Source organism: Colletotrichum orchidophilum (assembly GCF_001831195.1).
Source record: "Colletotrichum orchidophilum strain IMI 309357 chromosome Unknown Scaffold_12.1, whole genome shotgun sequence".
In the NCBI taxonomy this organism is placed as follows: domain Eukaryota; kingdom Fungi; phylum Ascomycota; class Sordariomycetes; order Glomerellales; family Glomerellaceae; genus Colletotrichum; species Colletotrichum orchidophilum.
Window position 1 is genome coordinate 40017 of NW_019172968.1, and position 27600 is coordinate 67616.

The 27600-nt window shown below is 55.6% G+C and overlaps 7 protein-coding genes across 7 annotated transcripts; 3 read left to right on the top strand and 4 right to left on the bottom strand.

Moving 5' to 3' along the window:
- Nucleotides 1-8866: 8866 nt before the first annotated feature.
- Nucleotides 8867-11913, top strand: CORC01_02127 (plasma-membrane proton-efflux P-type ATPase; the record flags this gene model as incomplete). Its single annotated transcript, XM_022613778.1, has 4 exons — nt 8867-9065; nt 9191-9498; nt 9576-11793; nt 11867-11913. 4 exons carry the CDS (start codon nt 8867-8869, stop codon nt 11911-11913), a joined length of 2772 nt encoding a protein of 923 aa, XP_022479572.1.
- A 510-nt stretch (nt 11914-12423) lies between these two features.
- Nucleotides 12424-12895, bottom strand: CORC01_02128 (uncharacterized protein; the record flags this gene model as incomplete). Its single annotated transcript, XM_022613779.1, has 2 exons — nt 12424-12558; nt 12707-12895. The coding sequence occupies 2 exons, from the start codon at nt 12893-12895 to the stop codon at nt 12424-12426; spliced, it is 324 nt and encodes a 107-aa protein (XP_022479573.1).
- Nucleotides 12896-15129: 2234 nt separating this feature from the next.
- On the top strand, nt 15130-17056 carry CORC01_02129 (uncharacterized protein; the record flags this gene model as incomplete). Its single annotated transcript, XM_022613780.1, has 5 exons — nt 15130-15172; nt 15469-15879; nt 15935-15989; nt 16042-16262; nt 16323-17056. 5 exons carry the CDS (start codon nt 15130-15132, stop codon nt 17054-17056), a joined length of 1464 nt encoding a protein of 487 aa, XP_022479574.1.
- Nucleotides 17057-17855: 799 nt separating this feature from the next.
- Nucleotides 17856-19896, bottom strand: CORC01_02130 (BZIP transcription factor; the record flags this gene model as incomplete). Its single annotated transcript, XM_022613781.1, has 3 exons — nt 17856-19078; nt 19154-19375; nt 19620-19896. 3 exons carry the CDS (start codon nt 19894-19896, stop codon nt 17856-17858), a joined length of 1722 nt encoding a protein of 573 aa, XP_022479575.1.
- A 1418-nt stretch (nt 19897-21314) lies between these two features.
- On the bottom strand, nt 21315-22154 carry CORC01_02131 (chromosome segregation protein; the record flags this gene model as incomplete). The annotated part of the gene is made up of 2 exons (XM_022613782.1): nt 21315-21862; nt 21926-22154. The coding sequence occupies 2 exons, from the start codon at nt 22152-22154 to the stop codon at nt 21315-21317; spliced, it is 777 nt and encodes a 258-aa protein (XP_022479576.1).
- Nucleotides 22155-24298: 2144 nt separating this feature from the next.
- CORC01_02132 (uncharacterized protein) lies at nt 24299-25105 on the top strand (the record flags this gene model as incomplete). The annotated part of the gene is made up of 1 exon (XM_022613783.1): nt 24299-25105. The coding sequence occupies one exon, from the start codon at nt 24299-24301 to the stop codon at nt 25103-25105; it is 807 nt and encodes a 268-aa protein (XP_022479577.1).
- A 489-nt stretch (nt 25106-25594) lies between these two features.
- CORC01_02133 (uncharacterized protein) lies at nt 25595-27469 on the bottom strand (the record flags this gene model as incomplete). The annotated part of the gene is made up of 4 exons (XM_022613784.1): nt 25595-26698; nt 26757-27085; nt 27157-27213; nt 27271-27469. 4 exons carry the CDS (start codon nt 27467-27469, stop codon nt 25595-25597), a joined length of 1689 nt encoding a protein of 562 aa, XP_022479578.1.
- Nucleotides 27470-27600: the final 131 nt, after the last annotated feature.

Below are 27600 nucleotides of genomic sequence, written 5' to 3' on the forward strand. Positions count from 1 at the left end.
CCACGCAACGCCGTCACAGGGAGCCAGGGCCATGGTGAACACTCACCGCTTGATGACAAAGTGCCGTGTGGAATGTCACCAGATATTTCCCAGTGCTTTGGTCTCTCGTAAGAGAATATCCGGCCTATCCCAGACTCGCCCGTGTTAGCCTGTCTTGCACGCTCCCGAGGTTGTTTGGTTTTTCGAGATTCGACGTTGTACATCCATCTCTGACTGGCTAGCGAACCAAAGGCAGATTGAGATTGTCAACGACAAACAATTCCCAGTTGCAGGCTTTTTCTTTCTTCTCCTGAATTCAGGTTTCACCTTCATTGGTTTGTTTCAGGCCCCTCGTCCAGCTGCTACCCCAAGATGTTGTCTCGACCTCTACTATGTGGTACGCATGCGACCCCGTAGCCCGCAATCAGCCGCCTCGATGTGTTGCTGCAAGCTATCCTTGACACTACATTGCCGAGAGACACAAGAACACAAAAAAAGAGATGGCTGGCGATGTCGCGCCGCAGCGCCGTAGCTAGTCCGATCGAGTCAAGCATGTCGCGCCGACTTTAAATGATGGACGGATCCACGCTGGCCGCGGACTCAGGTCACATATCTGCGCTGGTTGACAGCATTCCATTCTTGCTTCCGGAACTTTTCGAAGCGTCTTGGCCGCAGCTGCAGCTAGACGGATCCTTCAGGTACGGTTCTTTGGCGAAATGCAGCTATTCGCTATGTTGTACATGTCGTGTCGCAATTCCCCATACCTCGAAATTTGCTTCAAATCCACATTCATCCTGTTGGAACAGCCCTGTGGCTTGGGATGACGTCTGTCGTGGAGGCAGAACGCATTGAGCAATTTCAATCGGATGAAATGATGCGGGAAATCGGCAGACTCATGATCGACTTCAGCTCATGAAGCCAAATCAAAATTCAACACGAGCTCCAGGCCAAACCCTATCTGGCGTGTGCTGGCCCCTGTGGTGATGGGGATGTAAACAAACGTGATGGTACCCATTTCACCCACAGCTTAATGTCCGAAGATGCCAGGGTTTGTGGACGCAGAGTCGCAGACGGTGCTATGATGCAAATGAGTGAGCATGCCAACCGTGCCCTCGTCTTGGTTCTGACAGGGTCCCGGGCACCATCAATTACGAATAGACCTTTCTCGCCTCCAACGCTTGCCCCTCTTGTAAAGCTGTTGGCATTGGCAATCAATGTATGATGTCGCAACCAGACGGAATGGGCCTGGCAAGTTGCAACACGATGACTGTCATCCACGTCCAATATTGTGCGTTATCGATTTGGGGGTCGATCCGCCGTTGTCTGTCAGTAATCCCCACCGACAAGACCATCGGCTCCGGAGACGGATGGATCATATCATCACCCACAGGCCATAGGCCGAAAGGAACTAAACTGCACGCTGGACCTAGAAGTCTCACTCTGAGCGACGTGGAGCGGCTTTCCGTGTGCCGAGCGCTGGGGGGAAGACGGCGTCGCGAGTACCCATAGCCGATAGTTTGGCAGATGGGTCGGGATTCGTGGCCTAGCTCGACCGACCGCTTGCCATTGCCAATCCCTGCATACTATTACGTGCCAAGCAATAGTAGAATCGTACGGAGTGTACAATGGTAGGTCGTAAACTGACACTGCGAATAAAAAACGACATGGCCTGGGGATCATCGAGCTCAAGTGAGCGCTTTCAGGTGTAGTGGCAACAGTGTCGTTGGAGGTTGGCAGAAACCAAAGGTCCCAAGTCGCTGGCCAAGACTTTGGGGTTCAAACTTTCCCTCCAAGATTGCATTGATGCCAGGATGCCACGATCATAATGGACTATCTGATTCCGTTGGTCCTTTTCTTGCTCAATCTTCAAAGTCTTGACCTCACACGGTTCAGCGGAAGATTGCGGACTGTACTGGTGAGCCAAGAAGGATCAACTATACTTGGAAATGGCCTTGTCTTAGAGCCAAATGAGGAGGTATTAGGGGGAAAAAAAAGGCGCATATAATTGCACACCAGAAAGCGCATATCATTGACGGCCAAGACTCTGGAGGCGTCGATTCGTTGCAAACCCTCCAACCTTCTCCAACTTCGCTAGAGCCGACTGACTCGGCAGCGGAGAATGTGCAGTAGGAGGCTTCAGGCACGTTGTGAACTTGGGATGGTAGCAAGCGCGGGAGAATCAGGGCCGTCAAATCCCCGCACTCGATAGGACGCGGGAGCGGAGGCACAGTGCATGTGTACAGGCGATTCGAGGGACGATTTCCGAAGACGACGGGGGGGGGGGGGGCGGGGGGGGGGGGGGGGGGGGGGGGGCGGACGGGGGGATGGGGGGGGGGGGGCGGGGGGGGGGGAGGGGGGGGCGGGGGGGGGGGGGGGGGGGGGGGGGGGGGGGGGGGGGGGGGGGGGGAGGACCGGGGCCATTTCCGAGGACTGTGATGGTGGGTAGTGGTGCAGAGATGACCCAAAGGTGGCCCAGATCATCAATGGTTGAGCTGTTTACTGTCCAATCCGATAGCGAGGTTTGAAATGGCTCATCGCGGGCGGCTCAGCATGCCTCTTTGCTAAGAGTCACGACCAAGAAGACAAAGACGGTGAGCGAGCGCCGAGAGTCTCCAGTCTCCACGAGAGCTCACGAGGACAATAGCGAGCTTTGGCCAGCCGAGCGCGAGATTTCTCCAGGCTCCAACCGTCCAGGTTGGCCAACAGGTTCTGCCATCCGGTCCAAGGATAGGACCAAACACCTGGGCTTCATGTAGGCCCGGGCGTCATCCGTGTCAAGGCCTGGCAGGCTGGGATGGTGAAAGAAGCCGGGCAGACCGTGCTCGAATCTCGGTGAGTGGTTTCAGTATCGGCCACTTCTCTGGGAGCTGGGCCACCACCCTTTGCGTGGTACCGTGGTTGTTAGCCGGGCGAGGCAACGGCCAGGCGGTTCGGATGTCTAGAGTTTGGAAGGCAAAATGGCCAAGACTGCCGACCGCTTTGTGCATTATGGGTCCCCCGGCCTCCAAGACGGCGAGACCGAACACTGACCGACACGGCTCCGATCTTAAGTCCCAACGCCAACGAGAACTGGTTTTTGGCGAAGGCGTTCCTACGGAGAAACGCTTGAAGCGTCAGCTCCCGCGGTTGCGAGAGGCGAGGAGGAGGCGTTGATTAGCCACTCTGCCACGATCTGAGGTCGGTGCAAGAGCGATGAGCGGTAACGGATCGGCCGGAACGGCGAGGGTCACTGAGTAAGAGTAAGACCATCTGACGGACGGTAGCCGCCCTAGTCGCTATGACGCAGAGGCGTCAAACCCTTCGTGATGGACCAGTCGTGCGCCAGCGCGCCAGTCTCGGAGGAGGAACTGGGAGCAGTAAGATCAGTGCAATCCCGACCCGGCCACCGGTATCGTTTCCAGTCGAATTCGCGATCCATCCATCAGCTCAGCACAGGGCAAGTCTGGCAGTCGCGTATCCGTGGGGTCCGTGTGCTGGAGGGCCGATAAGCAGGTTGCAAAGAGACAACCAGCGAGGGTTTTTTTCCCGTCGACATCGGGGGACCCTGTATGCATGCGACGTGCGGTGAACAGTGGATGTCCACCCGGAGCGTGTACCTGACTGTCACGAACACAACGTGGATAAGTCGCACTAGCTCGTCGAGACTATTCTCCGTCGGCCCAGGACTAGACAAGCAACCGAGAACAAATCGATCCTCCGGATCTCTTCAATTGCAGTAGCATAATACTTTGGCGTCTCGCTGCAGGACGCAGACTGTGCCGAGCTTCCAAAATCTGCGTTTCTTCGACTTGGAGAAGAGCCGGACCATAAATCATCCAAATCCACGTGAATGGCGAGTGCAGAAGGACGAGGCCAGACAGAGTCGCAGTCTTGGCCTTGGAGAGCGTCCCTAGAGAGCGTCCCTGGAGTCCCCCGAGCTTAAAGCCTTGAGAATGGAGCTGGTCGTTGAGTCTCTTCTCGTAGCGGGGCCGAGTGGGCGACATGCGCTTTCTCGTTCGCCAGGATCGTTGGTCCATGGGGCAGCGGGAGGCATTCGTTGTGGAGAGGGACAGTAAGGTAGGCAGGCCGCTCGAAGGGGGGCACTGTACGGATACGCAGCACACAGCAGCTAGCCAGCTTCTCCATACTGGACCACAGGGTATGGTAGGCATTGCCACTGGGACTTTGGGGAAAAGCGACAGGGCATGGCTGGGCGACATGCAAGTCGAGGAAGTGCGAATGCTTTGGTCTCCGCCGGACAGCTTTCGAGGCTACGGGCGCGGGCTTGCCCGTATCAACGGCAGAAGAGTGATTCAGACTCAAGAGTGGACGTGACAATGTGGAGGACCCGATTTGATGGATTGAACTGAGTGAAGGACGGGAGATGTTAGCGGGACCAGTGGTGCTGCCGACGATTGCCCTAGCACGGAAATAGACAAGACCAAAGTGTTGCGGATTAGCCGCTCCAGAAGCCTAATGCAAATTGCAAGAATGTTGCAGTAGGGCGGGACGATAGCGGCGGGTAACTTGCAAAAGCTGCATGTCCGGTAGAGTCGCGAGTTGTAGTGTACCTTGTGCTTTGTGCACACGCATGTCCGGAATGCCTCGAACGGCGCCTGTTGACTGTTCTTTGGTGTCTCTCACGCTGGTGGCAGCAAAAATGTCCCGAGGAGGAACGGGATGTCCGTCACGTCTAGCGTTCGAGGGCATTTGGCCGAAGTGCCGAATCCAGTAGAGGCAGCGTCTCTGGTTGGACAGCGAGGAATGCGAATGCCGCCGACTGCTCCTGCTTGCACCGACACGCACTCACGCACTCGTCTTGTTGCAGAAGCAGATGCCTGATTCATTCCATCGGGCGAGAAAGGAAAAATAAGACGATGACAGATGGTTGAGATCCGGCCGGTACGTATCGCATCCGGCGGCACAGGCAATGGAAGGCCGCCTTAGCCGTGCCTACCTTACTTCCATTATGACTAAGGTACCTAGCCAATGGAACCTAAGGTCTCTGCACCCTGAGGCTTGCCCGCCCTGGTGCTGTCTTGGGAAGGGCGAGGCAGTCACCACCCGCTAGTCCGGTTCTGTCGCGACTTGTCGGCTCTGTCGCTCGCAACCTTTTGGATGGGTGGACACGAGAAAGAAGAAAGAAGAAAGAAAAAAGTATGACGCTCCTACAGTGCGCACACGGTTGTTGCGAGAAACTGGGCAACGCTATGCATGGGGAAAAAGTTTGAAAGGGCCGTTTCCTGATAACGATATGATTGGTCGATTGAGCCAAGGTAGGTCGACCTTGCAGGGTTGGTGACGGTTGTCCCCAGCCCCCCCAGAGCAGAGAGCTCGTCAAAGCTCAATCACGAACAGGGTACCTAAGGTAGATGATCATCCCCTTCGTCGAAGCTCATGACTGGCAGCGAAATTTGGAGGGTTAAAAGCTTGTTGTGATCCACTTGCCTTGGAGTCCTGGACGATAGAGAAAAGGGCCGTGCTGTTGCCCAGCGTTGGAAACTGTGTGGGGGGTGTGCGATATCCCCTGTCAGCAATAGTCAGGGAAGATACGTACTTTAATTATTTGGCCTGCACAATTCGTGTACGTATTCTCCCCATAAGGTTCCTCAAGCTCCTGGCAAGCCGTGTTGGATGTGCGGCATGTTATCCGCCGTGGCTGATGACTGACGCGCGAGGTGAGAGTGCCACTGCAATTACACGGAGAAAAAAACTTCAATTCGTGACCGTCGGGCGGAACCAGGCTCGTGGGAAGCGGTCCAATGCGCCAATGGGCGTCGCCTTGTTCCAATTGAACCGGATGAGGCACTTGAGGGCCGTTGGGAAAAGAGACATGCACCGGTTGTTGTACGTGCTGACCGCCAACCCAGCAGTCCGTTGTCAAGAAGATTCCACGGCGGCGTCCAAGCTTATGCAGTTCACGCACGTCGTACGGCGGCAATGAAGGGTGGGAAAGGGTAGGGGGAGCGCCGCACGCTCCATCAGGCGAACCCGAGACAGACCAAGAGCCGACGACAACGACAACAACGACGACGACTAATCCATGGACGTCCTTGCCCAGCCTGTCTGTCTGTCTGTCTGTCGCGGCTCGCTTGTCGTCGTGTTTGGGCCCTTGGCAGCAGTGTCGTCATTCGGTGGCATGGAGGGCTCGAAAAAATCGCGCATGCCGCTCTTCCTATGTGCCTGGGCGGTTTCGGAGACCCCAAGAAATGGACGCAGCAATCGGGCAATCCAATAGTGAAGCAGGAAGCAGGCAATGGTACGGATGACCAGATGTCAACGGGTACGAGGTCATGAAGAAGACCTTACCTGAGGATTACCTACAAATGCGCTTAGCTTTCGCGGCATCTTGATAGTCAGCCCAGAACAAGGTACTACCGGCACAAGGTAGCGATGCTTAAGGTTGTACGTACCTGGCCTGATGTGTGATCCTGGCCTGCCCGACATGTCGGCGACCCCACAAGCCCGCGGAAAGGCGGTGCTGACTTCTAAGGCGTGCACACCTTTTCTGCTTGCTCTGCTACCTACCTATCCACCGATGGCCAGCAAGCCAGTGACAAACCTCGGATTGGCGGGGGGTGGAAGAGCCAGCCAGAGCAGCTCGGAGAAGGGAAGAGAAAAAAAAAAAGTGGTAGCGCAGGAAGCCAATTCGCCCAGTGCACCTAGTCGAAGCCTGAAGGAGAGGAAGGTAGAGAAAAAAAAAACGAAAATTGGGTCACCTTCCCACTTTGAAAAGACCCCACTTCACTCCCACATCTGGGCCACACGCTGCACCTGCAGCCCACTTCTTCCACCCAGGTACCTGCCTTCCTCCCATGTCTGCACCTAGGAAACCTGCACCTTACCTGGTCCTGGGAACCGTAGCCCGGCGAATCCATGTGGGGCTGTATACTTTGTTTACTTGCGAGATTGCCTCGTGCATCCCGCTTCCGCACTGTGGCTCTCACTGGCCTGCAAGTGTGTATATGTGTGTGGGAGACCAAGAGGAAGATGCGAGTGTGCACCTCACGCAGGGATCCCAGGACCGTCTGTGATGCGTTTGCACGTCCAGATTCTGTCTCTGTGCAAAGCTTTGCCCATGTGCCATCCCATCCGCGTAACCGCATTGCACCTCCAGGGCTCAGCAAAGAGGGAAGAGCGAAGCGCGGCGGCGCGCGCATGGGAAGAAAATTTCATCCAAGCAGCAACCTGAACCCGCCAGGCTCCATGACAAAGTCCAGTGGTGTTGTACAAGATTACGTTGGCTTGGCTGGTCCGTGTTGGTGCCGAGCTTGCTTTTTTTTTTTTTTTGCGCTCACAAATCTCACTCAGTACCCTGCGCGTTACACATGGGAAATTCTCTCGTCTGCTTGCGGCCATTCTCCCCCACTGCTCGCTGTATCTCAAATATGTTGTGCACATTTTCTGCACTGTCCATGGTACCGTCACAGGCAAACCCAATTCATACTGTGGACGCACCTTGTATCATGCCCCCCCGCCCAAAGTACTCCAATACTTTATTCTGATAGCTCCTGCGCGAGGTATCGTCCATCGTCCAGACGGGGAAAGGATTGATGATTTTTCAATGGGTCCCCCCCTCGAGCCAGGTTGGATAATGGATCCTGACATCGTCCGGTTCTGGCCCTGTCCACTCCAGCGCATATCCTCGTTCTTACCGTGTTGTATCCGTAGGGGCGCCATGTAAGGTTGACTGGAGTGCCTTCTTTACGAACCTAGTACCTTGGTGTTGTTCTTGTTTCCCTTGTTGTTGCTTGCTGCCATACTCGCTGCTCAGTGCTGGGGGAGGCATGGAGGGTACTGGGGCTACAAGGTACCATGAACCGATCAATGGATCCCGATGCTGGTAGCTTCTCCAGCTATTGTTGCTTTCTCCGCGACCTCGCCAAGCTTGAAGAGGTACCTTGCCAGCCTTGAACCTTGACCTTAGCTCACCTTCCTTGCGCCTTCATTCGTCCTGATTTTGTTTTCCCTTACCTCACTACACCTACGGATGAAGGTTACGTACGGACTGGTCTCCGTATGGGTACCCGCTGGGGCATGTCGCGACATTCACTCTGGGTGAGTAAGGTGAGGTGAGAGATGAGGTAATGGGAGGTACTTACCTCTAGTGACCTGGCCCTAGCAACTGGGTGAGTAACCAAACTGTGACTGGCCGACCTTGATGAGAGGTCTTTCCTCGCCTCAGTCTGCCGTCTCTCTCACTCTTTGCGCGCTGTTGCTGTGTGGGCGGACTAATACCGTCGCTTGCGGGTACGTAGTGGGGATTCCGATGGGGATGGTTTGGCTTTCCTTTCTCCCTGGTGGTAACTCTGGGTCGCAAGGCAGGCAAGTGCAGTCGGCCGGATAGCTCGCTCGCTCGCTCCACGACCACGCCCACGCCCATCCATGATCCACGCCCACGTTTATCCACGCCCACGCCCACGCTTGCGCCTGCATCCACACCCACGTCCTAGTAAGTGGCCGCCTCTTTCTGGTCTGGTCTGCAAAGGTTTGGTTGTTGCTGTTGCTGTTGCGGTTGCTTCTAGTCCTGCTGCTCGTGTTTCTCTCCTACCCACGGTTCGTTTCTCTTAAGTAGCGAAGCTTCCACCCTCCTTCGCTGGAACGCCCCTTCCCTTTCTCTTTCCTCCATCACCCACGAAGGCTGCCTATATAGATTGCCCTTCACATTCGTGTGGTGCTCAAACCGCTCTCCTCCATCTCTCCACTCTCCTCCTCATCACCTTTTCCTACGCGCTATCCTGCGACCTCACCAAACCAGTATTCCTAGGCCCGCCCTAAGAAGAAGCACAAGCAGCACCTCGCCGTTTCCCTCGGACTTATCTTGCCTATCAATTCCTATCCGCGACAAATCTCACCTACACGCGCATAATAAGCCTGAGCAGAGCTCGTCTGTCTCACTACAATCGCAATGGCAGACTCACACGCCGCAGCGGCCCCTGCTCTCAGCACGCCCATCGAGAGCCACAAGTTTGATGAGAAGGAGCAACCCGTTGATGCGCCCCCGGCCGCCAACCCCAAGGTCGAGGACGATGAGGACGATGAGGACATTGACGCCCTGATTGAGGACCTCGAGTCCCAGGACGGTCACGTCGACGAGGAAGAAGAGGGTACGTCTCTGTCGCTCAATGAGCTCTTGTCTCGCACAGGTAGTTTGATGGCGGTTGCCATCACACTCCTGTCGAGCAGCTCATCTCCCGCTCCAAATGCAAGTATGCTAACACTCTTGTGACAGAGGAAGGAAACCCTGGCATGGGTCGCGTCGTCCCTGAGGAGCAGCTCCAGACTGACACTCGTCTCGGTCTGACTGAGCAGGAGGTCATCAACCGCCGCCGCAAGTGGGGTCGCAATGAGATGGCTGAGCAGAAGGAGAACCTCATTCTGAAGTTCTTCATGTTCTTCGTTGGTCCCATTCAATTCGTCATGGAGGCCGCCGCCGTCCTTGCCGCTGGTCTTGAGGATTGGGTCGATTTCGGTGTCATTTGCGGTCTTTTGCTGCTTAACGCCGCCGTCGGTTTCGTCCAGGAATTCCAGGCCGGATCTGTAAGTCAACATCGCCCCACACCACTGGCACGCGTTGCCAAGGGTTCCCCGAGATGACATTGCTGACCCCCACTTAGATTGTCGCCGAACTCAAGAAGACTCTCGCTCTCAAGGCTGTCGTTCTCCGTGACGGCACCCTGAAGGAGGTTGAGGCCCCCGAAGTCGTTCCCGGTGATATCCTCCAGGTTGAGGAGGGTACCATTATCCCCGCTGATGGTCGCATTGTGACCGAAGATGCTTTCCTCCAGGTCGATCAGTCCGCCATCACTGGTGAGTCCCTCGCCGTCGACAAGCACCGCAACGACAACTGCTACGCTTCCTCCGCTGTCAAGCGTGGTGAGGCCTTCGTCATCGTCACCGCCACCGGTGACAACACCTTTGTCGGTCGCGCTGCCGCCCTCGTCAACGCCGCCTCCTCTGGTACTGGTCACTTCACTGAGGTTTTGAACGGCATTGGTACCATCCTTTTGGTCCTCGTCATTTTCACCCTGCTCATCGTCTGGGTTTCTTCATTCTACCGCTCCAACGGCATCGTCGACATCCTCCGCTTCACCCTCGCCATTACCATCATCGGTGTCCCCGTCGGTCTTCCCGCTGTCGTCACCACCACCATGGCTGTCGGCGCTGCGTACCTCGCCAAGAAGAAGGCCATTGTCCAGAAGCTGTCCGCCATTGAGTCCCTGGCCGGTGTCGAGATTCTCTGCTCTGACAAGACCGGTACCCTGACCAAGAACAAACTTTCCCTCGCCGAGCCTTACACCGTCGCCGGTGTCGACCCCGAGGACCTTATGCTTACCGCTTGCTTGGCTGCTTCCCGCAAGAAGAAGGGTATTGACGCCATTGACAAGGCTTTCTTGAAGTCGCTCCGCTACTACCCCCGCGCCAAGTCTGTCCTGTCCAAGTACAAGGTCATTGAGTTCTTCCCCTTCGACCCCGTCTCCAAGAAGGTCACTGCCATTGTCGAGTCCCCCGCTGGCGAGCGCATTACCTGCGTCAAGGGTGCTCCCCTTTTCGTCCTCAAGACTGTTGAGCAGGACCACGAGATCCCCGAGGAGATTGACCAGGCCTACAAGAACAAGGTTGCCGAGTTCGCCACCCGTGGTTTCCGCTCTCTCGGTGTTGCCCGCAAGCGTGGTGACCACGGTGCCTGGGAGATTCTTGGAATTATGCCCTGCTCTGACCCCCCTCGTCACGATACCGCTCGTACTGTCAACGAGGCCAAGTCTCTCGGTCTGTCCATCAAGATGTTGACTGGTGACGCCGTCGGTATCGCTCGTGAGACTTCCCGCCAGCTCGGACTTGGCACCAACATCTACAACGCGGAGCGTCTTGGTCTCGGTGGTGGCGGTGACATGCCCGGTTCCGAGGTCTACGATTTCGTTGAGGCTGCCGATGGTTTCGCCGAGGTCTTCCCCCAGCACAAGTACAATGTCGTCGAGATTCTGCAGCAACGTGGCTACCTCGTTGCCATGACTGGTGACGGTGTGAACGATGCCCCCTCCCTGAAGAAGGCCGACACTGGTATCGCCGTCGAGGGTGCCTCCGACGCCGCTCGCTCCGCCGCCGACATTGTCTTCCTTGCCCCCGGTCTTGGTGCCATCATCGACGCCCTCAAGACTTCCCGCCAGATTTTCCACCGCATGTACGCCTACGTCGTTTACCGTATCGCCCTTTCCATCCACTTGGAGATTTACCTTGGTCTGTGGATTGCCATTCTCAACCGCTCCCTGAACATTGAGTTGGTCGTCTTCATTGCCATTTTCGCCGATATCGCTACCCTGGCCATTGCCTACGACAACGCGCCTTTCTCCAAGTCCCCCGTCAAGTGGAACCTGCCCAAGCTCTGGGGTATGTCCGTCCTCCTCGGTATCGTCCTCGCCGTCGGTACCTGGATTACTGTCACCACCATGTACGCCCACCCCAACGGTGGTATCATCCAGAACTTCGGTAACCTCGACGAGGTTGTCTTCCTCGAGGTCTCCCTCACTGAGAACTGGCTCATCTTCATCACCCGTGCCAACGGCCCCTTCTGGTCCTCCATCCCCTCGTGGCAGCTGTCTGGCGCCATCTTGGTCGTCGACATTCTCGCCACCTGCTTCTGTATCTGGGGTTTCTTCGAGGGTGGTCAACAGACCTCCATTGTCGCCGTCGTCCGTATCTGGATTTTCTCCTTCGGTGTCTTCTGCGTCTGCGCTGGTGTATACTACATGCTTCAGGACAGCACCGGCTTCGACAACCTCATGCACGGCAAGTCCCCCAAGGGCAACCAGAAGCAGCGCTCGCTCGAGGACTTTGGTAAGTTTTACATTCCCCAATCTACTCCACAATATGTGGCTTGTTTCGGAACAGCGGCTAACCGTTTCACCAGTCGTCTCTCTCCAGCGTGTCTCCACTCAGCACGAGAAGTCGCAGTAAAGAGGAATCTCTCGGCAGAGTCGGGCTTGACTACGACGCTAATCGCGCCGTGACAAAGCTCCATCGACTTCGCGGGATGATCTCCCTGGGCCTGATTGACTCTGGCCCCTACTGAGACCGGAGGAGATGTGGACTAATGCCCACGAAATTCATCTTTCTCTATGTTTAAAATTGTATGATGAACTTCATCGGTAATTACTGTGATTTCGTTGAGAGAGAGAGAGAGAGAGAGAGAGAGAGAGAGGAGGGGAATACCCTAGTGCGCTGATAGACCTAATACAAATCGTAAAATACGTTAACTACATGTATGTGCCTCTACTCAGTGTCAACGTGCAATGAATACGCCGGACTCCGGTACAGATGTCCTTGAGAAATTGTCTGCTGCCCATCCCGCGACGAAGCACACACGAACGAGTCGGCGTAACCTTCGCGCTATATAGACATATATGTGTCACTGTAGAGTAGTAAAGATTTGCGGGAGCAATTATCTGAATTATCTAGTCACGTGGTTTACTGAGGCACAACAACATCCTTTGAGGTATCCAGCTCTTCGTGTCTTCTCAGGTCCATGGGGCGGTCGAGCAATGGCACAACGTAGGGATCAAAGGTCTTCCAGTAGGGGTTCTCGAGATGGTACTTTTGGCTCTACACGGGGGAATAACGGGTCAGCAATCTGTCAGGTGCCGAGGCAGGACGTGTGGGGAGCGGCTGGATACGAATGCATTTGCGATGCTTGTGTGCGTTTGTGCGTGTACGCGCGTTCCCAACTGGGGAAGTTTGTGGTGTGGCTTACATATTCGGTCTCAAAGCGCTCGACAATGGTGAAGGACCTGGGGTCGTGGACGTCCTGCATGACGAACCAGCTGACGGTCTCGCGGTCCTTTGAGTAGACGCGCGAGGCCTCGATGAGCTTGGCCTTGATGCGTTCGACCGAGTCAGGGTGGTCATTTGCGTGGAGGTGGACGGTAAGTGTGTAGACCATCTTGGGATGAGTTTCTGGTGGGATTGGATTGGCAAAAGTTTCCGAGAGAGAGATGGGAGGTATTCGGTGAAGATTGTCGAGGGGAGGTGATGGTTTGAAGGGGTTTCGAGCTGGTGGTGATGTTGGAGGGAGAGAGGGAGGGAAGGGGGGGGGGGGGGGGGGAAAGCTTCCAGATAGCTAGCGTCGGATTTGGGGGTGGGGGGGGGGGGGGGGGGGGGTGGGGGGGGGGGGGGGGGGGGGGGGGGGGGGGGGGGGGGGGGGGGGGGGGGGGGGGGGGGGGGGGGGGAAAGCTTCCAAGATAGCTAGCTGTCTGGATTTGGGAGGTGAGGGGTTGGAGGGGCAAGGTTTTGGAGGGGCAGCTGGAGCTGGAGCTGACGGGGCTCAGAGTGGAGAGCGTCTTCGTCTTGGTACGACCGGTTATCACGAGAAAGCGGAGATCGGACTGGGTTCAGCGGGAGAGTAAGGTATGCGCGTGAAATTTGGGAGTCTTGGTCTGATAGCTGTATTAAGAATTGCTTGTTTCCGGGGTAAGGGAGGAAGCGAGGAGAGAAGCCTTCACTGGGTCTCGGTTGTTGAGGTTTTTTGGCAACTTCACGATGGTCCAGATGGATATAACGTCAATGGGAGTTCACGGTTACGGAGGTTGGGATCCGACACAATCTTGATGCCCGTTGTAAACCTGGCTATTGAGACATTCCAGCCATGGCTAATGGAATTCCCCTCGACGACCGTTTCCTCGTCCCTTTCGATAGAGTCTAGGAAAGGCTACTTGCAGAGCAGGCCCAGCCAGGCATGACCTCCGTCGAAGCCGTTGTCAGACTTTTGCCAGCACTGAACTACAACAACTTACACGGCAGCTAGGTGGATGGGTGCCTAGCCAGCTGGATTGGGATTATATGGGGGGCAAACTCTCTTCTTTCATCGGAACAGCCGCGTAGGTCACGGTAGTCCGGCACCAGACGCGGATAGGATGGCCAAGCTTTTGCTTCTGCTGAAACTTTGGACTCTACTTTGGTATCCTTGTTGTGAGAAGGATTGCCAAGTCATCGATTCAGCCGCAGCGAGATCCCAGTATCGAACTAACTTAGCGTTGAGTCTCGCTGTAAATTTCTGCCCTTTTTCTAGATGCGCTACTTGAAAGTGGTGGAGGTTGATGAGAGTGTCGGCCCTCCGGTTCCCCGATCCCCCTCGTACACGTACACGGCATTTAGGAGGGTGGGGTGTCGAGTCGGGTGGCATTTGGCGCCTAAGCTTCAGTGCTTCAGTGATTACGCCGCAGATTCAGCGAGGTTAGTGGCCTTTATCATGCGGTGTGACACACCAACGACGCTGTCCTCGTAAGGGGCCACGGGGGAACGGCCATTCACCGTGGAAGTGGGTTGCCAATGCCGGCTCCGGCGCCGACCACCCAGGGACGACAAACGCACCCCCTCCCCCCCCCCCCCCCCCCCCCCCCCCCCCCCTTCCCCCCCCCCCCCTCTCCCTCCCCCCCCGCCACCGCCCCCCCCCCCCCCCCCCCCCCCCCCCCCCCCCCCCCCCCCCCCCCCCCACTTTGCCCATACTTTTTTCCCATCCCGTCTGGTTCTGTCGCGGAAAGGAACTGCTTCACTCGGCGCCACCGACGCCATCTCAGTCCTTGACCAACCTACACACGCCCATCACCACTCGCAATATCCAATCCTCGTTATCACCATCACGGCGACACGACATCGTACTGGTGTTTCTCATGTATGCTTCATCCATGATTCCATTCCACATCCCCCCCCCCCCCCCCCCCCCCCCCCACCCCCACCCCCCCCCCCCCCCCCCCCACCCCCCCCCCCCCCCCCCCCCCCCCCCCCCACCCCCCCCCCCCCCCCCCCCCCCCCCCCCCCCCCGCCCCCCTCCCCCCAACCAAAAACACACGTGCAGATTGACACTTACACCCACTCCCGCCACGGCAGAGCACACCATCCCGCAAGCAGGAGACTGTCCACAGTGCTCTTGGATAGTCAGTTTGACTGTGCCCCAAGTCTTCTTTGCTTGTCTTCATTTCGAGTCGAGACAAAGCTAGTGTGGATTCTTCTTCTTTATCCTTTTCCCGTTTGGGACAACCCATCTTCCAAATCTCTGAGGCTTCTTGGCTTCCAACCACCTCAACCTTTCATCTGTTGGACCCCTGGGGCTTTGACCATCGCCTCGGACCGGAGAGCGCGAAGCTATCGCGGCGGACCGAACCCCGGACAGCAACCACCATGGCACCTCAGCCGCGGATGCAAATCCCCGGGCATTACTACGGTACCCCACAACACTTCCCTCTCTGGGCCACCGGGGCGTTTACCACCCCCCCGGCGCGGGGGACGCCGACAAACTCCGGCGGGCGGACCACCCGCAAAAACCCCACAACGAACCCCCCCCCCGGGGGCAAAAACCCCCGGATTTTTATAGGATCCTTTTCACCCCCCCCCCCCCCCCCCCCCCGAACCTTCTACTGCTTTATCCTAGCCTCACAACGTCCTTTGAATATTCAGTCTCTCCGCTTGACCGCATCTTCTACGGACCGGCCGGCTAACTCGGAACAAATCGTGTCGTAGATGAGGCAAAGGGTAAATATTTCAAAATCGAAAAGGGCGCCTCGGCACCGCAAACCGCCGCTTGGTCCGCCGACAATGTCAAGCGCCGGAAGCTCCAGCACCGTGAGGCCGAGGCCGTCGCCACCCGTCAGGAGCGGCTGAAGCGGCACATTGTCCGCTCAGCCGCGTTGCGGCACCCTCTCCTCGGCGGGATCTTGGACGTCGAGCTCGGCATGCGTCGTGAGAGGAGGCTGCGTGCTGATGGCGGGTTCGGCGTTGAGGACGTCCCTGCCGTGGCGTGGGCCAAGGGGCTCGTCGACAAGGGCGAGGTGCCGTTCGTGCCCAGCTTTGCGAGGCAGAGTTTTCCAAATATTCCGTGTTTTTATGTTGGCGGCGATGATGAAAAGACGGGGCTCGGGGTTGCGTATGCGAGTGAGTTGGACCCCTGAATCGTGACTACCTTAGGTTTTTGGTCTGACTGTGACAGCTTTGGATGAGGAGACGTTGATAGGTTCTTACATTCCCATGGATGACAACGACAGGTGAGGAGCGACTAGTGGACGCCATGGTCAGGGTAGAGACTGACGACAGCAGAATATCCTTCAGCACTGATGCCTCGAGCCGTCCTGAACGTCGCCTATCCCACCGCCACGAAATGATAGGCTGTCCCCAGATCTCATCTATTAACTATCACCCACACTCACATCGTATAATCGTCACATCCCGCGAACCAAGTAACACATGTGACATCTACCTCTTCTCTCCTCCAAAATCCGCTCCTGACGATGACAGACCTCTCTGGTTGCTCGACAGAGGTAAAGCCCCCTTTCCCCCATAAATGACCCCCTTTCTTTCTAACGCAGACCACTTCTAAGCGAACAATCTCCGTCACATTTCCTTCAACACAGGCCGCCACGAAGGCGTCGTCAACCAGACGACGCCCGCACCGCCCTCTTCCTCCTCCCTGACTTGCATCATCGGCACATCCTACGGCCTTCTCAAACTCACATCCGACGAGCGCATCCACTGGCTCGGCCCGCCACGCCCGCGCCCCGGCCCTGCCGAGGGCGACTTCTTTGACCAGACCTTTCTGCCCTCTAACCCCAACGTCCTCCTCGCCGGCGGCCGCAACCGCGACGTCAGGATGATTGATCTGCGCGTCAAGTGGTCCGAGTGGGACAACATCCCCGTCGGGCCCGCTGCGCACCTGAGGGCCGTCAACCCGCACCAGTTCCTCGCCGCGGGGCCCCGGTCGAGGATGGCGCTCTACGACATTCGGTACCGCAAGAAAAAGCCAAACGGCGCGCGGCCGGTCGTGGAGTTTCCGGGGTACCGGAACAAGGCGCACATGCACTTTGGGTGGGACGTTGACGCGGCCTCGGGCGTCGTCGCCGCCGCTCACGACGACGGCGGCGTAGGCATGTACTCGCTGCTCTCCGGGCGGAGGCTGCGGTGTGCCGCGGTGGATGCCGTCGGGGCGAGGACGCCGGTCAAGAGTTTGCAGTTTCGGAGGATGCCTGGGCGGAGACACGCGAGTTTGTTTGCTGGTGTTGGGCCGAATCTGAAGATGTTTTCGATTGGGGCTGTAGGGGCGGATGATGAATGTTGAAGGATATGAGGAGGAGGAGTATTTGGATAATAAACTCGAGTTTTCTACGCTCACTTGGCTACCATATTTGCAGCGTCGGCATCAGGGCAGTAAATGAGAACACTTTTGAATAGAGCTCATGGACGGACGCTTGAATTATTCGTACCGATAGGTGAAGTCAGCGGCGATCATTTGCCAGCGTAGATATACCTCGACCTCACCACGGTGGGGAAAAAGGGATGCTTAAATTTCTCCTCCCCGGCCGTCCAGAGACAGGGGCAGAGAACGCACATTCTCAGTGGCAAAGCACCAACTGCTGTACGGAATGGCTAGCGACGGGGAAAGGAGTAATACTGTTCTCAAGTCATTGATGTATTGTTGCACCAGTATTGTCAACATAATGAAGGGCAAGGCACCGGTTGATATCCGTCTTCCTAGACCCTTAATTATGGACGCATAGATGATAATGCCGTAAAGTGTTGTCCAATCCCATGCGCCGCCTGAACCTCACAACCTCTTCTGTCGTGACCTTAATTCTTGGTGAATACAAGAAGCCAAGCCATATTCCCTTACTCGTGATGACCTCTTGGAGTCAACAGATACGCCGTATGAATGATATATACTCACATGAACGCCCCACCGAAAAAAATACACAAAGAAAAACAAAAACTAACCCCTTGAATGCCCTGAGGAATCTTATATACCGACTGAAGTGCAGAGAGAAAGAGACGATGGCCTCAGAATGAGGGGCGTTCCTTTCGTCATCCCATGGATTTGCGCTAGACCACACACACAATGGGGTGAGCCGCCGAAGCGGAACTCACCCCTTGAGATTATACGTGTCCCTGAGCTTGGGAAACGTCTGGTTGAAAGCCTGACCGAGGGTCCAGTTCTCCAGCCTCGACAGGTGCCGCTCAAAGACGGGATTGATGAGCACCTCGTCCGAGTCCGGCACCTGCAGCAGCGTATCCGTCTCCTCGTACGGCCAATTGAGGCTCAGCGTGGTGGTGAAGGGCACGAAAAAGTTGTCAAAGAGGTAGTCGCGCGGGTTGTATTCGCGGCACAGCTTGTCACGCATGGCGGGGAACGGGACGTGGTCGATCCAGGCCGGGTGCTCGGTAGAGAGCTGGGAGGGAAGAGGCCGGGCCCAGTCGGGGAGGCGTTCGTAGTTCTCCTCGGTGGGGGAGATTTGCCAGCGCATGATGAGGAACATGATGTAGAGGACGGCGACGCGCTGGGGCAGGGCCGAGAGGTCCGGGAAGGTGGCGAGGATGTCGGTGAAGACTTTGGAGAGCGGGTGGGAGAACTTGCTGTTGGCTGGGTTGAGGAGGGAGAGGACGGAGGGGTAGCGCGGGCCGATGATCTCGTGGGGTGGGAGGCCCTCGGCTGCGCGTTGGCGACGCTCGTGGAGGAAGTCGAGGAGGAGGCTATCGAGGGGGCAGGTCGGGCCACAGTTCCTGACCTCGGCTGTGTAGTGGCCCGGGGCTCTCGACTCGGGGGGCACGGACGAAGGTTGCTGCTGCTGCTGCTGCTGCTGGGGGTAGTCCGCTTGTGACCGCGGGGTGTGGACGGTCGGCCCGCTGAGCGACGAGCTCCGGCTGTGTTGGACGGGACCGACGCCGGTCCAGTCGTGCTTCATGGGGACGTGGTTGTACTGCCCTGTGTCTTGGGCACCGTTGACCCCGCTCTGGATCTTGCTGACGCGTGCGTTCTGGTCCAGGAGGAAGTCCAGGCCTAGTCTCTCTGGGCCGAGGTCGAGGCCGTGGCGGAGGCCCTGCCGCTGCTGGTCGAGCATCTTGCTCGCGACGTACAAGTGATTCGGGGGAGACAGGTCCGGGACGACGCCGCCACCACCACCGTTGGGCGTCGTATGCCACCCGGCAGTCGGGTCGATGGAGGCGGGCGAGGCCGAGCTGTTGGGCGTCGACGCATTGTGCGCTGAGACGGGCCCGTTGGGCTGGTGGAAGTGCGAATAGCTGCCGCTGGGAGACGGGAAGACGGCAGGGTGAGGGTCTGCTGCCGGCGCCGGCGGGGGCGGCGCTGCTGTTGGGTCTAGTTAGGACACGTCCCTCTGAGCATGACTGGTTCCCCCGAGGTGTGATGACGACGACGACTTACGTTGATTCGGTGGAGAAGCAGAGATGAGCGGCTGGATGGAGGCGATGAAGGCGGCCAGACGGCGCTTCAGGTCCGCGTTCTCGGCCTCGACGGCCTCTTTGGCTCTCTCGACCGCCTGCAGGTCCTGATAGGGCTGCTGCGAGGTCAGCTCCTGGATACGGCGCTCCAGAGTCTCGATCTGTTTCTTTGTGCGCTCGCGGATGGCTCGCTGAGCTTCCCTGTCTGATCGTGGGCGATGAGATCTTCGGTTAGCGGGGTGGTCGTCATCGAGGTGGGAGGGAGCCTGTCAATGTTGTGGAGAAAGAGGTATGAGGGTAGGTAGGTACAGGGGAGCATGGGACATAGCGAGCGCTTGGGTTGAGAGGTGCCGGTTGTGATGTCGACATGAGTGAGAATCACGGATGCAGAGAGCCAAGGTGTGCAGTGAGGCGTGATGGGGTGTGTGAGCAAGGGCAGTTGTGCTCACCGTTGGCGCGCTTCTTGGCCAGTTGCTCCGGCGTCAGGTTGGCGACGCCCCTAGAGCCAGGACCGACACGGCGTTTCTTGTTCGAATCACCGGGTGGTTGAGAAGCGGGCGATGTCCCGGCCCCGGCCCCGACCGGAGTGAGCGCGTCGGCATTCCCGGTACCAGCCGGGCTTGGGTAGTCCGGAGCATTACGCTTATTACTGTAATTCAAGCCAGGGGTCACCGATGAAGCCACGGAGCCGGCGGGACTTGGGTGATTTGCGGCATCGGAGGCCATGGGTAGTCAGGAGGCCGGCTCGGGGGCGGGGGCGGTACGGCAGTGGGCAGGGAAGGGGGTATGGTGGTGGGTGCCGCGTCACCTCCGGGTCGCCGGTCCAGCTCAGGTCAGACTCGGCTCGGTCAGAAAGCCGGTGCTGCCCGTGATCGAGCGGCAGCGGCCGAGAGGCATAGGTCAACCGCAAGCGTGGGGATCAGACAGAAGTGGGATACGGGATTGGGAAGGTGATGGTCGGGCCCCTTGCTGGTTACTCTTGCGACCGGCCCCCTTGTTTGCTTTCGGGGCCTTTTTCCGGGGGAGCCCGTTGCAGTAATCGCCGTTTGCCGCTCCAGTCTCGTCTCGTTCTGCTAGCACAAGGGGTGCGGCAGAATAAAGGCGTCCTGGGACAAGCAACGCAGCGACAGCGGAGCTCTGGGCAGTACAATTTTGGGTGGTACGAGGAAGGGGGTAATAGTACGATTATTTTTCTGTCGGGGATCGGGTAGGTTGTGCCTGGCAGGGACAGGAACAGGCGAATGGGAGGGAGATAATGAATCATTCAGAGACCACCAGACGGCTTCGGAGGGCCAAGATCCCGAGTCATGAGTGGCTCGGTAGACTTTGCAGGTTGGAGCTAGCCTCGGGCATTTCTGCCGGACAATGTGGTGGGACGTCTTTGTACTATATTCGTACGTACACAGTAAGTAGGTTCTGGGGTGAAAGTCTGGAATCTGGACTCGATGTGTTTGTTGTGGCTCAAAAGGCTCGACGGCCGGATGCAGCTCTATTGAAGGATTCCTTGAGTTCGGTTTCTTTTGTTCGGAAACCCGAAGAGCGAGAAGAAGAGTAGGGGAGGGGTGGGGGGGGGAACCTTAAAAGGATGTTTTATTCATTAATGGAATGGAGTTCGTAGCTGCCGTCGGAGAGGCTGGCCTGCTGCAGAGTTAGACTTTGGCCGGAATTGCACAAGTCATGGATATCGATGCTTGAGTTGTCGGGCATGCATCGGACTGACTAACTCGAGGCATGGGGGCTCTTGCATGATGCACAGATTCGTCCGATGTATGCAACTTGTGATCGCCTTGAAATTTGCAATGCTCCGACGGTCTGGATTCTAGGCCCGGACTCAGGGGAGCTCTGCTACGGCCTGCCATGCATGCGCCACCATAAGCCTCAATACCGTGCTCGTATCCTTTCTCCAGATTTCACATGTTGATGGGACAAAGAGACCCTGAAAACCGATAACGACAAGTGCATATCAGACTCGCAAAATAATCACATGCACTGCTGCTTCGAGACTGTTCATGCTGCCTACGAGTAGTTGACCTGCGCCAATATGGGTATCCATTGAAAAGAAGAAACAAACTGCCATCGTGATCATCGACCTCATCGTTAGTGTAAACAGAGCCAAGAAACTCCACCAGCCAGAGCTTCCCGAATCAAGTCTTCATCGCCTCCACAAATAACTCTCGCATGCCCTTGAGCAACACCGCCAGTTCCCTTGTTTCGTTGAGCTGGTCCAGCACCCGCTCTACACGCTCCCGCTCTAGCTTGGGCCGGCAGTGCCGTATATCGTAGTCTCGGCTCGCCGTGTTGAGCTCGAACCACGCTTCCCTCTCCCAGTCCTGGTCGTCGACGTATGTGTAGATGAACTTGAGCCGATCGTCCTTGCCCGCGCCTTCTATCCGTAGTCCGAGGTTCTGCTGCCAAAACTCAAGTTCTGGTACGTTGAAGCGCGACTGCGCCTCGAGCTGCTTCATGTGCGCCCGCTGCGCTGCCAGCCGGGCATCAATCTCCCTTTGTGTCTCCTCGATTTGTTTCTTGAGGGCATCCCGTGTCGCCAGGTGCTTGTCGCGTTCTTCCGATAGCTGCGCGATCGACGCTTGCATCTCGCGCGTCTCGGCCTTTTCCTTGGCAACGGTCTGTTGATGGGTGCTCGTCTTGAGTTGCAAGATCTCAATGTCCTTTTTCTTCATGCGCTGGTCCTCTGTGGCACATTAGCATTTTCTATCCGCAACGTCGCGAGTTGATCCACCGCCCCCCAGCGTACCTTGTAGTTCTGCCACGTTCATGCGAAATTCATTTCGCTCCTCCAACACGCGCTTGCGACCCTGTTCAATAAAGGCATCGAACTTTGAGGTGAACTTGCTCATGCGATCGCGAAGCTCTTCAAAACCAAAGTTCGCGTTCGGCAGCGTCTCGGCGACTGACGGGGTCGCCATTAGCGATTGACGGTTGATGCTGGCGGACAGCGACGATTCTCGAAATACGGAAGACATGATGAGTGATTTCTCTGGGTTGCGACCTTGAGTTCGATTGTTGGAAGTCACAGCAGTGGACGGCCAGATACTGTGTATCGCGATCGCATGTGACGTGCGGTAGGATAGGCTACAAAGCAGGCAATGGTGGGATAAATTGGTTGTGGCCGTAATCTTGGTGTTTATGCAGCACGTTGCTATGTCAACAATCTTGCGGAGGGAGTGAAGGCTGCTGAGTAAGGTGATTTGCTGACTCAGCTGCTTTTTCACAGTACCCTTTGGGTGAGCATCCACTTCAATGCTTGTCCATCTCCGCCGTGACTACTTTGGCTTCGACTTATTGCAATATCGCACAGTATATTCTATTGCAGTCCTATTCGAATTCTGCTTTATAGGCTGTTATTGTCTACTTTTGACAGAAGTTCCGTAGGCTTGCCAAACTACCACCTCTTGCCGAACAACACCATCCGATCTCAGTGTCGAGGATTTCAACGCTTATCATAACTTCATCAGTAATAAAGCTGCATTAATTCTAGCCAGAGGGATAATTCTCATTTGCCAGGGAGATTCAAGCTTTCCGGCAAGAACCGATAGGCCATTGCTCTCAATGGCTGGTCACTACGACGTCGAGTCACGTATGCTGCAAGCACGAAGCCGTGGGCGGAAGACAAATGTCTCGTCGACAGTCAACTGCTGCGAGTAGTCTGGCTAATCAATCTTCACTGTCTCGTTCAGGAGAATTAGAGTCACCGGTTCAGAAGAAGTAAGAGCGGGTATTTAGTTGGCTGATATGACAATCCAAAAATTTGTTTCAAATAACTGGCACCGTACTTCAGCCTGGAGATTTACACCCTATTTATCTAAGAATTAAGTAAGCTCTTTCGAAGCAAGACTTTCTACAACGGTCTTCAACGGTTTTACTTCATCGTCATGCTGCGTGATGTCACAGGCTGCGCCGCATTAACCAATCTAATAGCTGATTACCCACACCAGGTTCCAGGCCGAAGAAGACATAGGCATATATATGCCGGGTGGTGACAACGGCTGGGCTTTGACTTTGGCATGCTCCTTCCTGAGACATCATGATTCTCTGATTCGCTTCGTCGTATTACACCCCCTTGATGTCTGCGAATCGCCCAATGAAAAGAGTGCTTTACTTTGGAGGCAGCCCTGATTGTTTGATGAGGCCTTGGAGGTGTTGCCAAAGCAAGCTTGCTGCAAACGCTGCATCAGTCTTCCTCCAAATCATGTAAAAAGGCGTCAGGCCTCTTTTTAGTGAGGACTACCTGGAAGACTGGCAAATTCTTCTATTGACTTAGTTGATAAAAGACCCACGCTGCACGATGCTGCTGCCAATCCATGTACCGTAGGCCTCTAGCAAGGCTCGTGGGATGCTTCCCTTTGATCTTCTACTCTCCTATCTTGTTGACAACGCCGCCCCGACAATAAGAACAAAAGCGGTAGATGAATACGACTACATAGTCTTCAGAAGCGGACCTAGTGGAGGGTTGATGACCGTCTATCTAGTTAGAGCTGAATACTCGGTTCACTTACTCGAAGCAGGGAACACCAACTTGGCGAGCGGCAAACGTCAGTATTCGCTTTCTTTCACCCGCCACTTGTTTGTCAAGCATAATGAGAGCAGGAGGCCATCCAGTAACTGCAACAAAACCCAGCCAACTTTCCTCGGCACCATTAATGAACGCCCAAATCAGGTATGGCTTGTATCAGAAGACACATGTTCACATCCTCTTGGCTATTTTCATCTTTTAGGTCTTGCAATTTCCGTACGATCAGTGAATCATTGAAATCGTCTTAGAGTCTTGGAGCGGATCATACACCGCAAAGCCAAGATGCGAATCACATCACCGCACCAAAGATCTCTTTATTCGCATATTGTATAGACGCAACTCACTGGTAACTTTCTCTGACAGTACCTTCTCGTTTCTTTACCTAGCTATTTTAAGTTGTTCAAACTTCCAAGGCAACCATAATTTCAGCTGTTTCCCCTCTACACATAACACAATCTTGATGAAAAATAGGGGTATTTCGTTTGTGGGTAAGTCTCAGAGTATTTTGAGCTCTGAAGCTCTCGGCTTCGGCAGAAGTGAGAAAAGATAAGAAGAAATATGCTGACCATCTTGGAGACGACAGAGCCAGCAGCCATGGCAGAAACCACACTCGTCCTAGAGACTCATATCTACTCGATTCCAACCACTGGCGCGCCACCGTGGAGCCGCAGCTTTCATCTCCGTCTCCATCCAACCGGCACCAAGGCCCAAATCCTGTCACTCATTCGCGACTCGATGACGCGCCTCGGTCGCGCCGACCCTATCGTTGAGGCCCAGATCACGCTGTACTGGACGAGGCACGGCCGCGTCATGTCCATCCCCGGCAGTGCCAACCCAGCCACCTCAGTCACGTTGCCCATATGGCAGCCTCCTCTGCTGATGATCTTCAACGCCGGCTACCCCACGCTCTTTCAGCAACCGCAGCCTCAGATGATGGAACCCGCCATGCCCCTGGCCATGACTTATTCTGGCGGCGTGAATTACCTTCACTCTTACGGCAATCCGGGCCATCTCCCCATGATGCCGCCTTCTCCGGCCATCATTCCCGCTGGACAGCATACTTGGATGATGGGGGGTGCCCAGCTTGGCTTCGTCAATGTCAACTTGCCCAATTTCAGCACTGGTGGTGGTCGACCTGTGGTGTCGGACGTTGTGAGAGAGGCTCGGTTGGATGGAATCGCCGAGGCGGCACTGACTGGAATGCTGGAGTGGGTTTGTGGACCTACGGGCCTCAAGTTGATCGTTGTGGTTGATTCCGATGGACGAGACATCATACCTGTTGTCGCCGAGCCTCCGGCGTTTGCTTCCCCTTCTCTGTCAACTACTCCCGTTGCCTCAGCCTCGCCGGCCGCGTCGGCTTCACCTGCTCCTGCTACTCCTCCTGCTCCGACGACTTCCTAAAGAGGAAAGAGTCCACACGTTGAGATGCGGTCAACGGGGAAAACGATAGGGAACATGGAACAAGAGAAAGTTATCGCTACGCATATGTTCTGAGGTTCATTATCCTTGGGCCAGGATCTTCAGGGGCTCATATTCCAGGAGTGCGAAGGCCCGCCATCACAGAATCAAGGACTTTGACTTCTTCCATATCAGATCCCATCCACACTTTTGATGATTCCACTAGTATCCAGTAACGTTAACGCCTGCTGCGATGGCTCACTAACGATGAGGCAATTCCTATCCGAACTCAATCAACATATGTGACAAGGAGGGAAACAGCTCCTTACAATCCTTGGATTTCCATAGCTTTAAGCAAGGATTCAAAGAAGATTTGTCATCTAGGCCCTCTGAAGCAAAATCAAGAAATGTGCATGAAGTATCGAACACCTCTGTACGAGATAAGCCTGAACCTTCTACTATTGGACCCCCTGTCGCATCGAGGACATGAAATCACTGCGTCATCTGAGCACACAGTCTTCTGACCTTCTTTCCTTTGAAGAACAGTACAATTCCCAGCAAGCAAAATGCTGCACTAACAGACGCGTAGATCCCGAAAGTTCTGACAGGCCCGATGTTGGAGATATACGTCGTTGTATGTTTGCTGAGCCCAAAGCCCACTAGCCCACGCGTCACCGGCAGTGCAACGAGAATGGCGCCCGCAAAATTCGGGTGACTATCGATGAGATACGCCGTCCCAACTGTACTGACCCCCATCAATACGATGAGATAGCCGTCAACGACAGAGACGATGGCCATCCAATGATACCTCTTTGGGTCCTTGAGTACGTATCCGTACAGAACCGTCAGGATCATAGCCGTCACCATGGGGAGAATCCAGGCGATAAGTCGCTTCTCCGGCTCATGTACACCATGGTTACGCCTTGCCGAGGAGCGGATGACGTAGTCGCTCAGCCATCCTATGAGTGGCACGCAAAGCAATGCAATGAGGACTTGTCCCAGTTGGATGAGGGAGACTGATGAGTTGGCCCAATTATACGGGGGCTTGACAAGGACTTCCGCGTATGTCATCTGTATTGACACATCGATGCCTTGGAATAATCCGTTATTGATGGCAACCCAGAGAACGTGGGGGAAAAGAAAGACTTGTCCGATTTGTTTCAAGCAGAGCCAGCACCGAGACCACGTGGGTTTGTACACGAAGATCTGCAGGTCTGAGGCAAAGGTGCGTTCTTTGAAGTGTTCTAAATCTGCGGTTGGCCTCTCATCTACTGTTGCGTACTTGGGCCCGGGAGATCGGCTTCTGTTGATGGCATCAGGACCGGTGTTCTGCACTGCAGGTAAAACGTTGCTTCTATCAGTCGGGTGGCTCCCCATGAAAGCCTCAATGGGTCGGTCATATGTGGTTTCGGGGACAAAAAAGAAGGTCAGAGCCGTGGCCAAGCCCGAAAGACCTGCGAAGAGCCAGTACCAAGATCTCCATCCTAGCGCATCGGCCATATATGAGGATGCGATCACTAGGCTGGAGTTGAGGAGAACCTCGGCAGAAGCATATATTTGGAAGACCCGTGCTCGCTGATGGAGGAAGTAGATGTCCTAAAGGAAATGGAGTCAGAAGATTTCAACCCATAAATAACATATAAGGAGCCTGTACCTGCATGATGAGCAGAGCCAAGGCCTGACATTGAGCCGCAGCAAATGATGCGACCATGCGCCCTCCTAGATGCCAGTAGTAATTGCGGTTCGTTGCGCAGAGTACAGCGGCTAAGAAGAGCAGCACGTTGGATGCGAGGATGACGGGGCGACGGCCTATGGCGACGGCGATGGGCATCGACACCATGTTTCCGATACCAAGAAAAAGGCTCGGAAATGTGAAGAGATTTGAGATCTGATCCGGCGTGATTCCATCATGTTGATAGTCAGGCATGATGAACACGATGAGTGCAGATAGTGCGGTGATCAAGCACAGGCCAGATATTGCATCTGCGCGGATTTCATGTAAGCCAAGTCTTTTCCCTCGAATTGTCCTCCGGTAACATTTTTCGATGACTTACACAAAACGACGATGCCTACTATGAGCTGTTTGTGCCATTCTGGAAGGTTGAGAGGGTCTGCGTTCATGTAAGCTGGGCTATTGAAGCAAAACCAAAGGCAGATTATTAACATACCTCTGGGATCCGCGGTCGGCGTGGGAATGAGGATCACTTCGCCTCCTATAGTGAGGGTAGCCGTTCCATCGAAGAACCCAGGCCGCATCCTTTCTACGTTTGTCATCACTTTGACCTTGTCGCAATTGCTCTTCTCACAATTCTTTTCCACGTCAACAACAGGCTCGGCCGAGTCTGATACTTTCTCTGGCCCCTCCATCTTGTCAGGAGGCTGAGGAGGCTGAGCCGGACCTTTCAAGGCTCTTTATCTGAAGTGGACCACCCAGTTCCGCGTCAATAAGGAGGCTGAGATCATCCGCAGCTATTCTGAGGCTGTCGCGACGTCATACG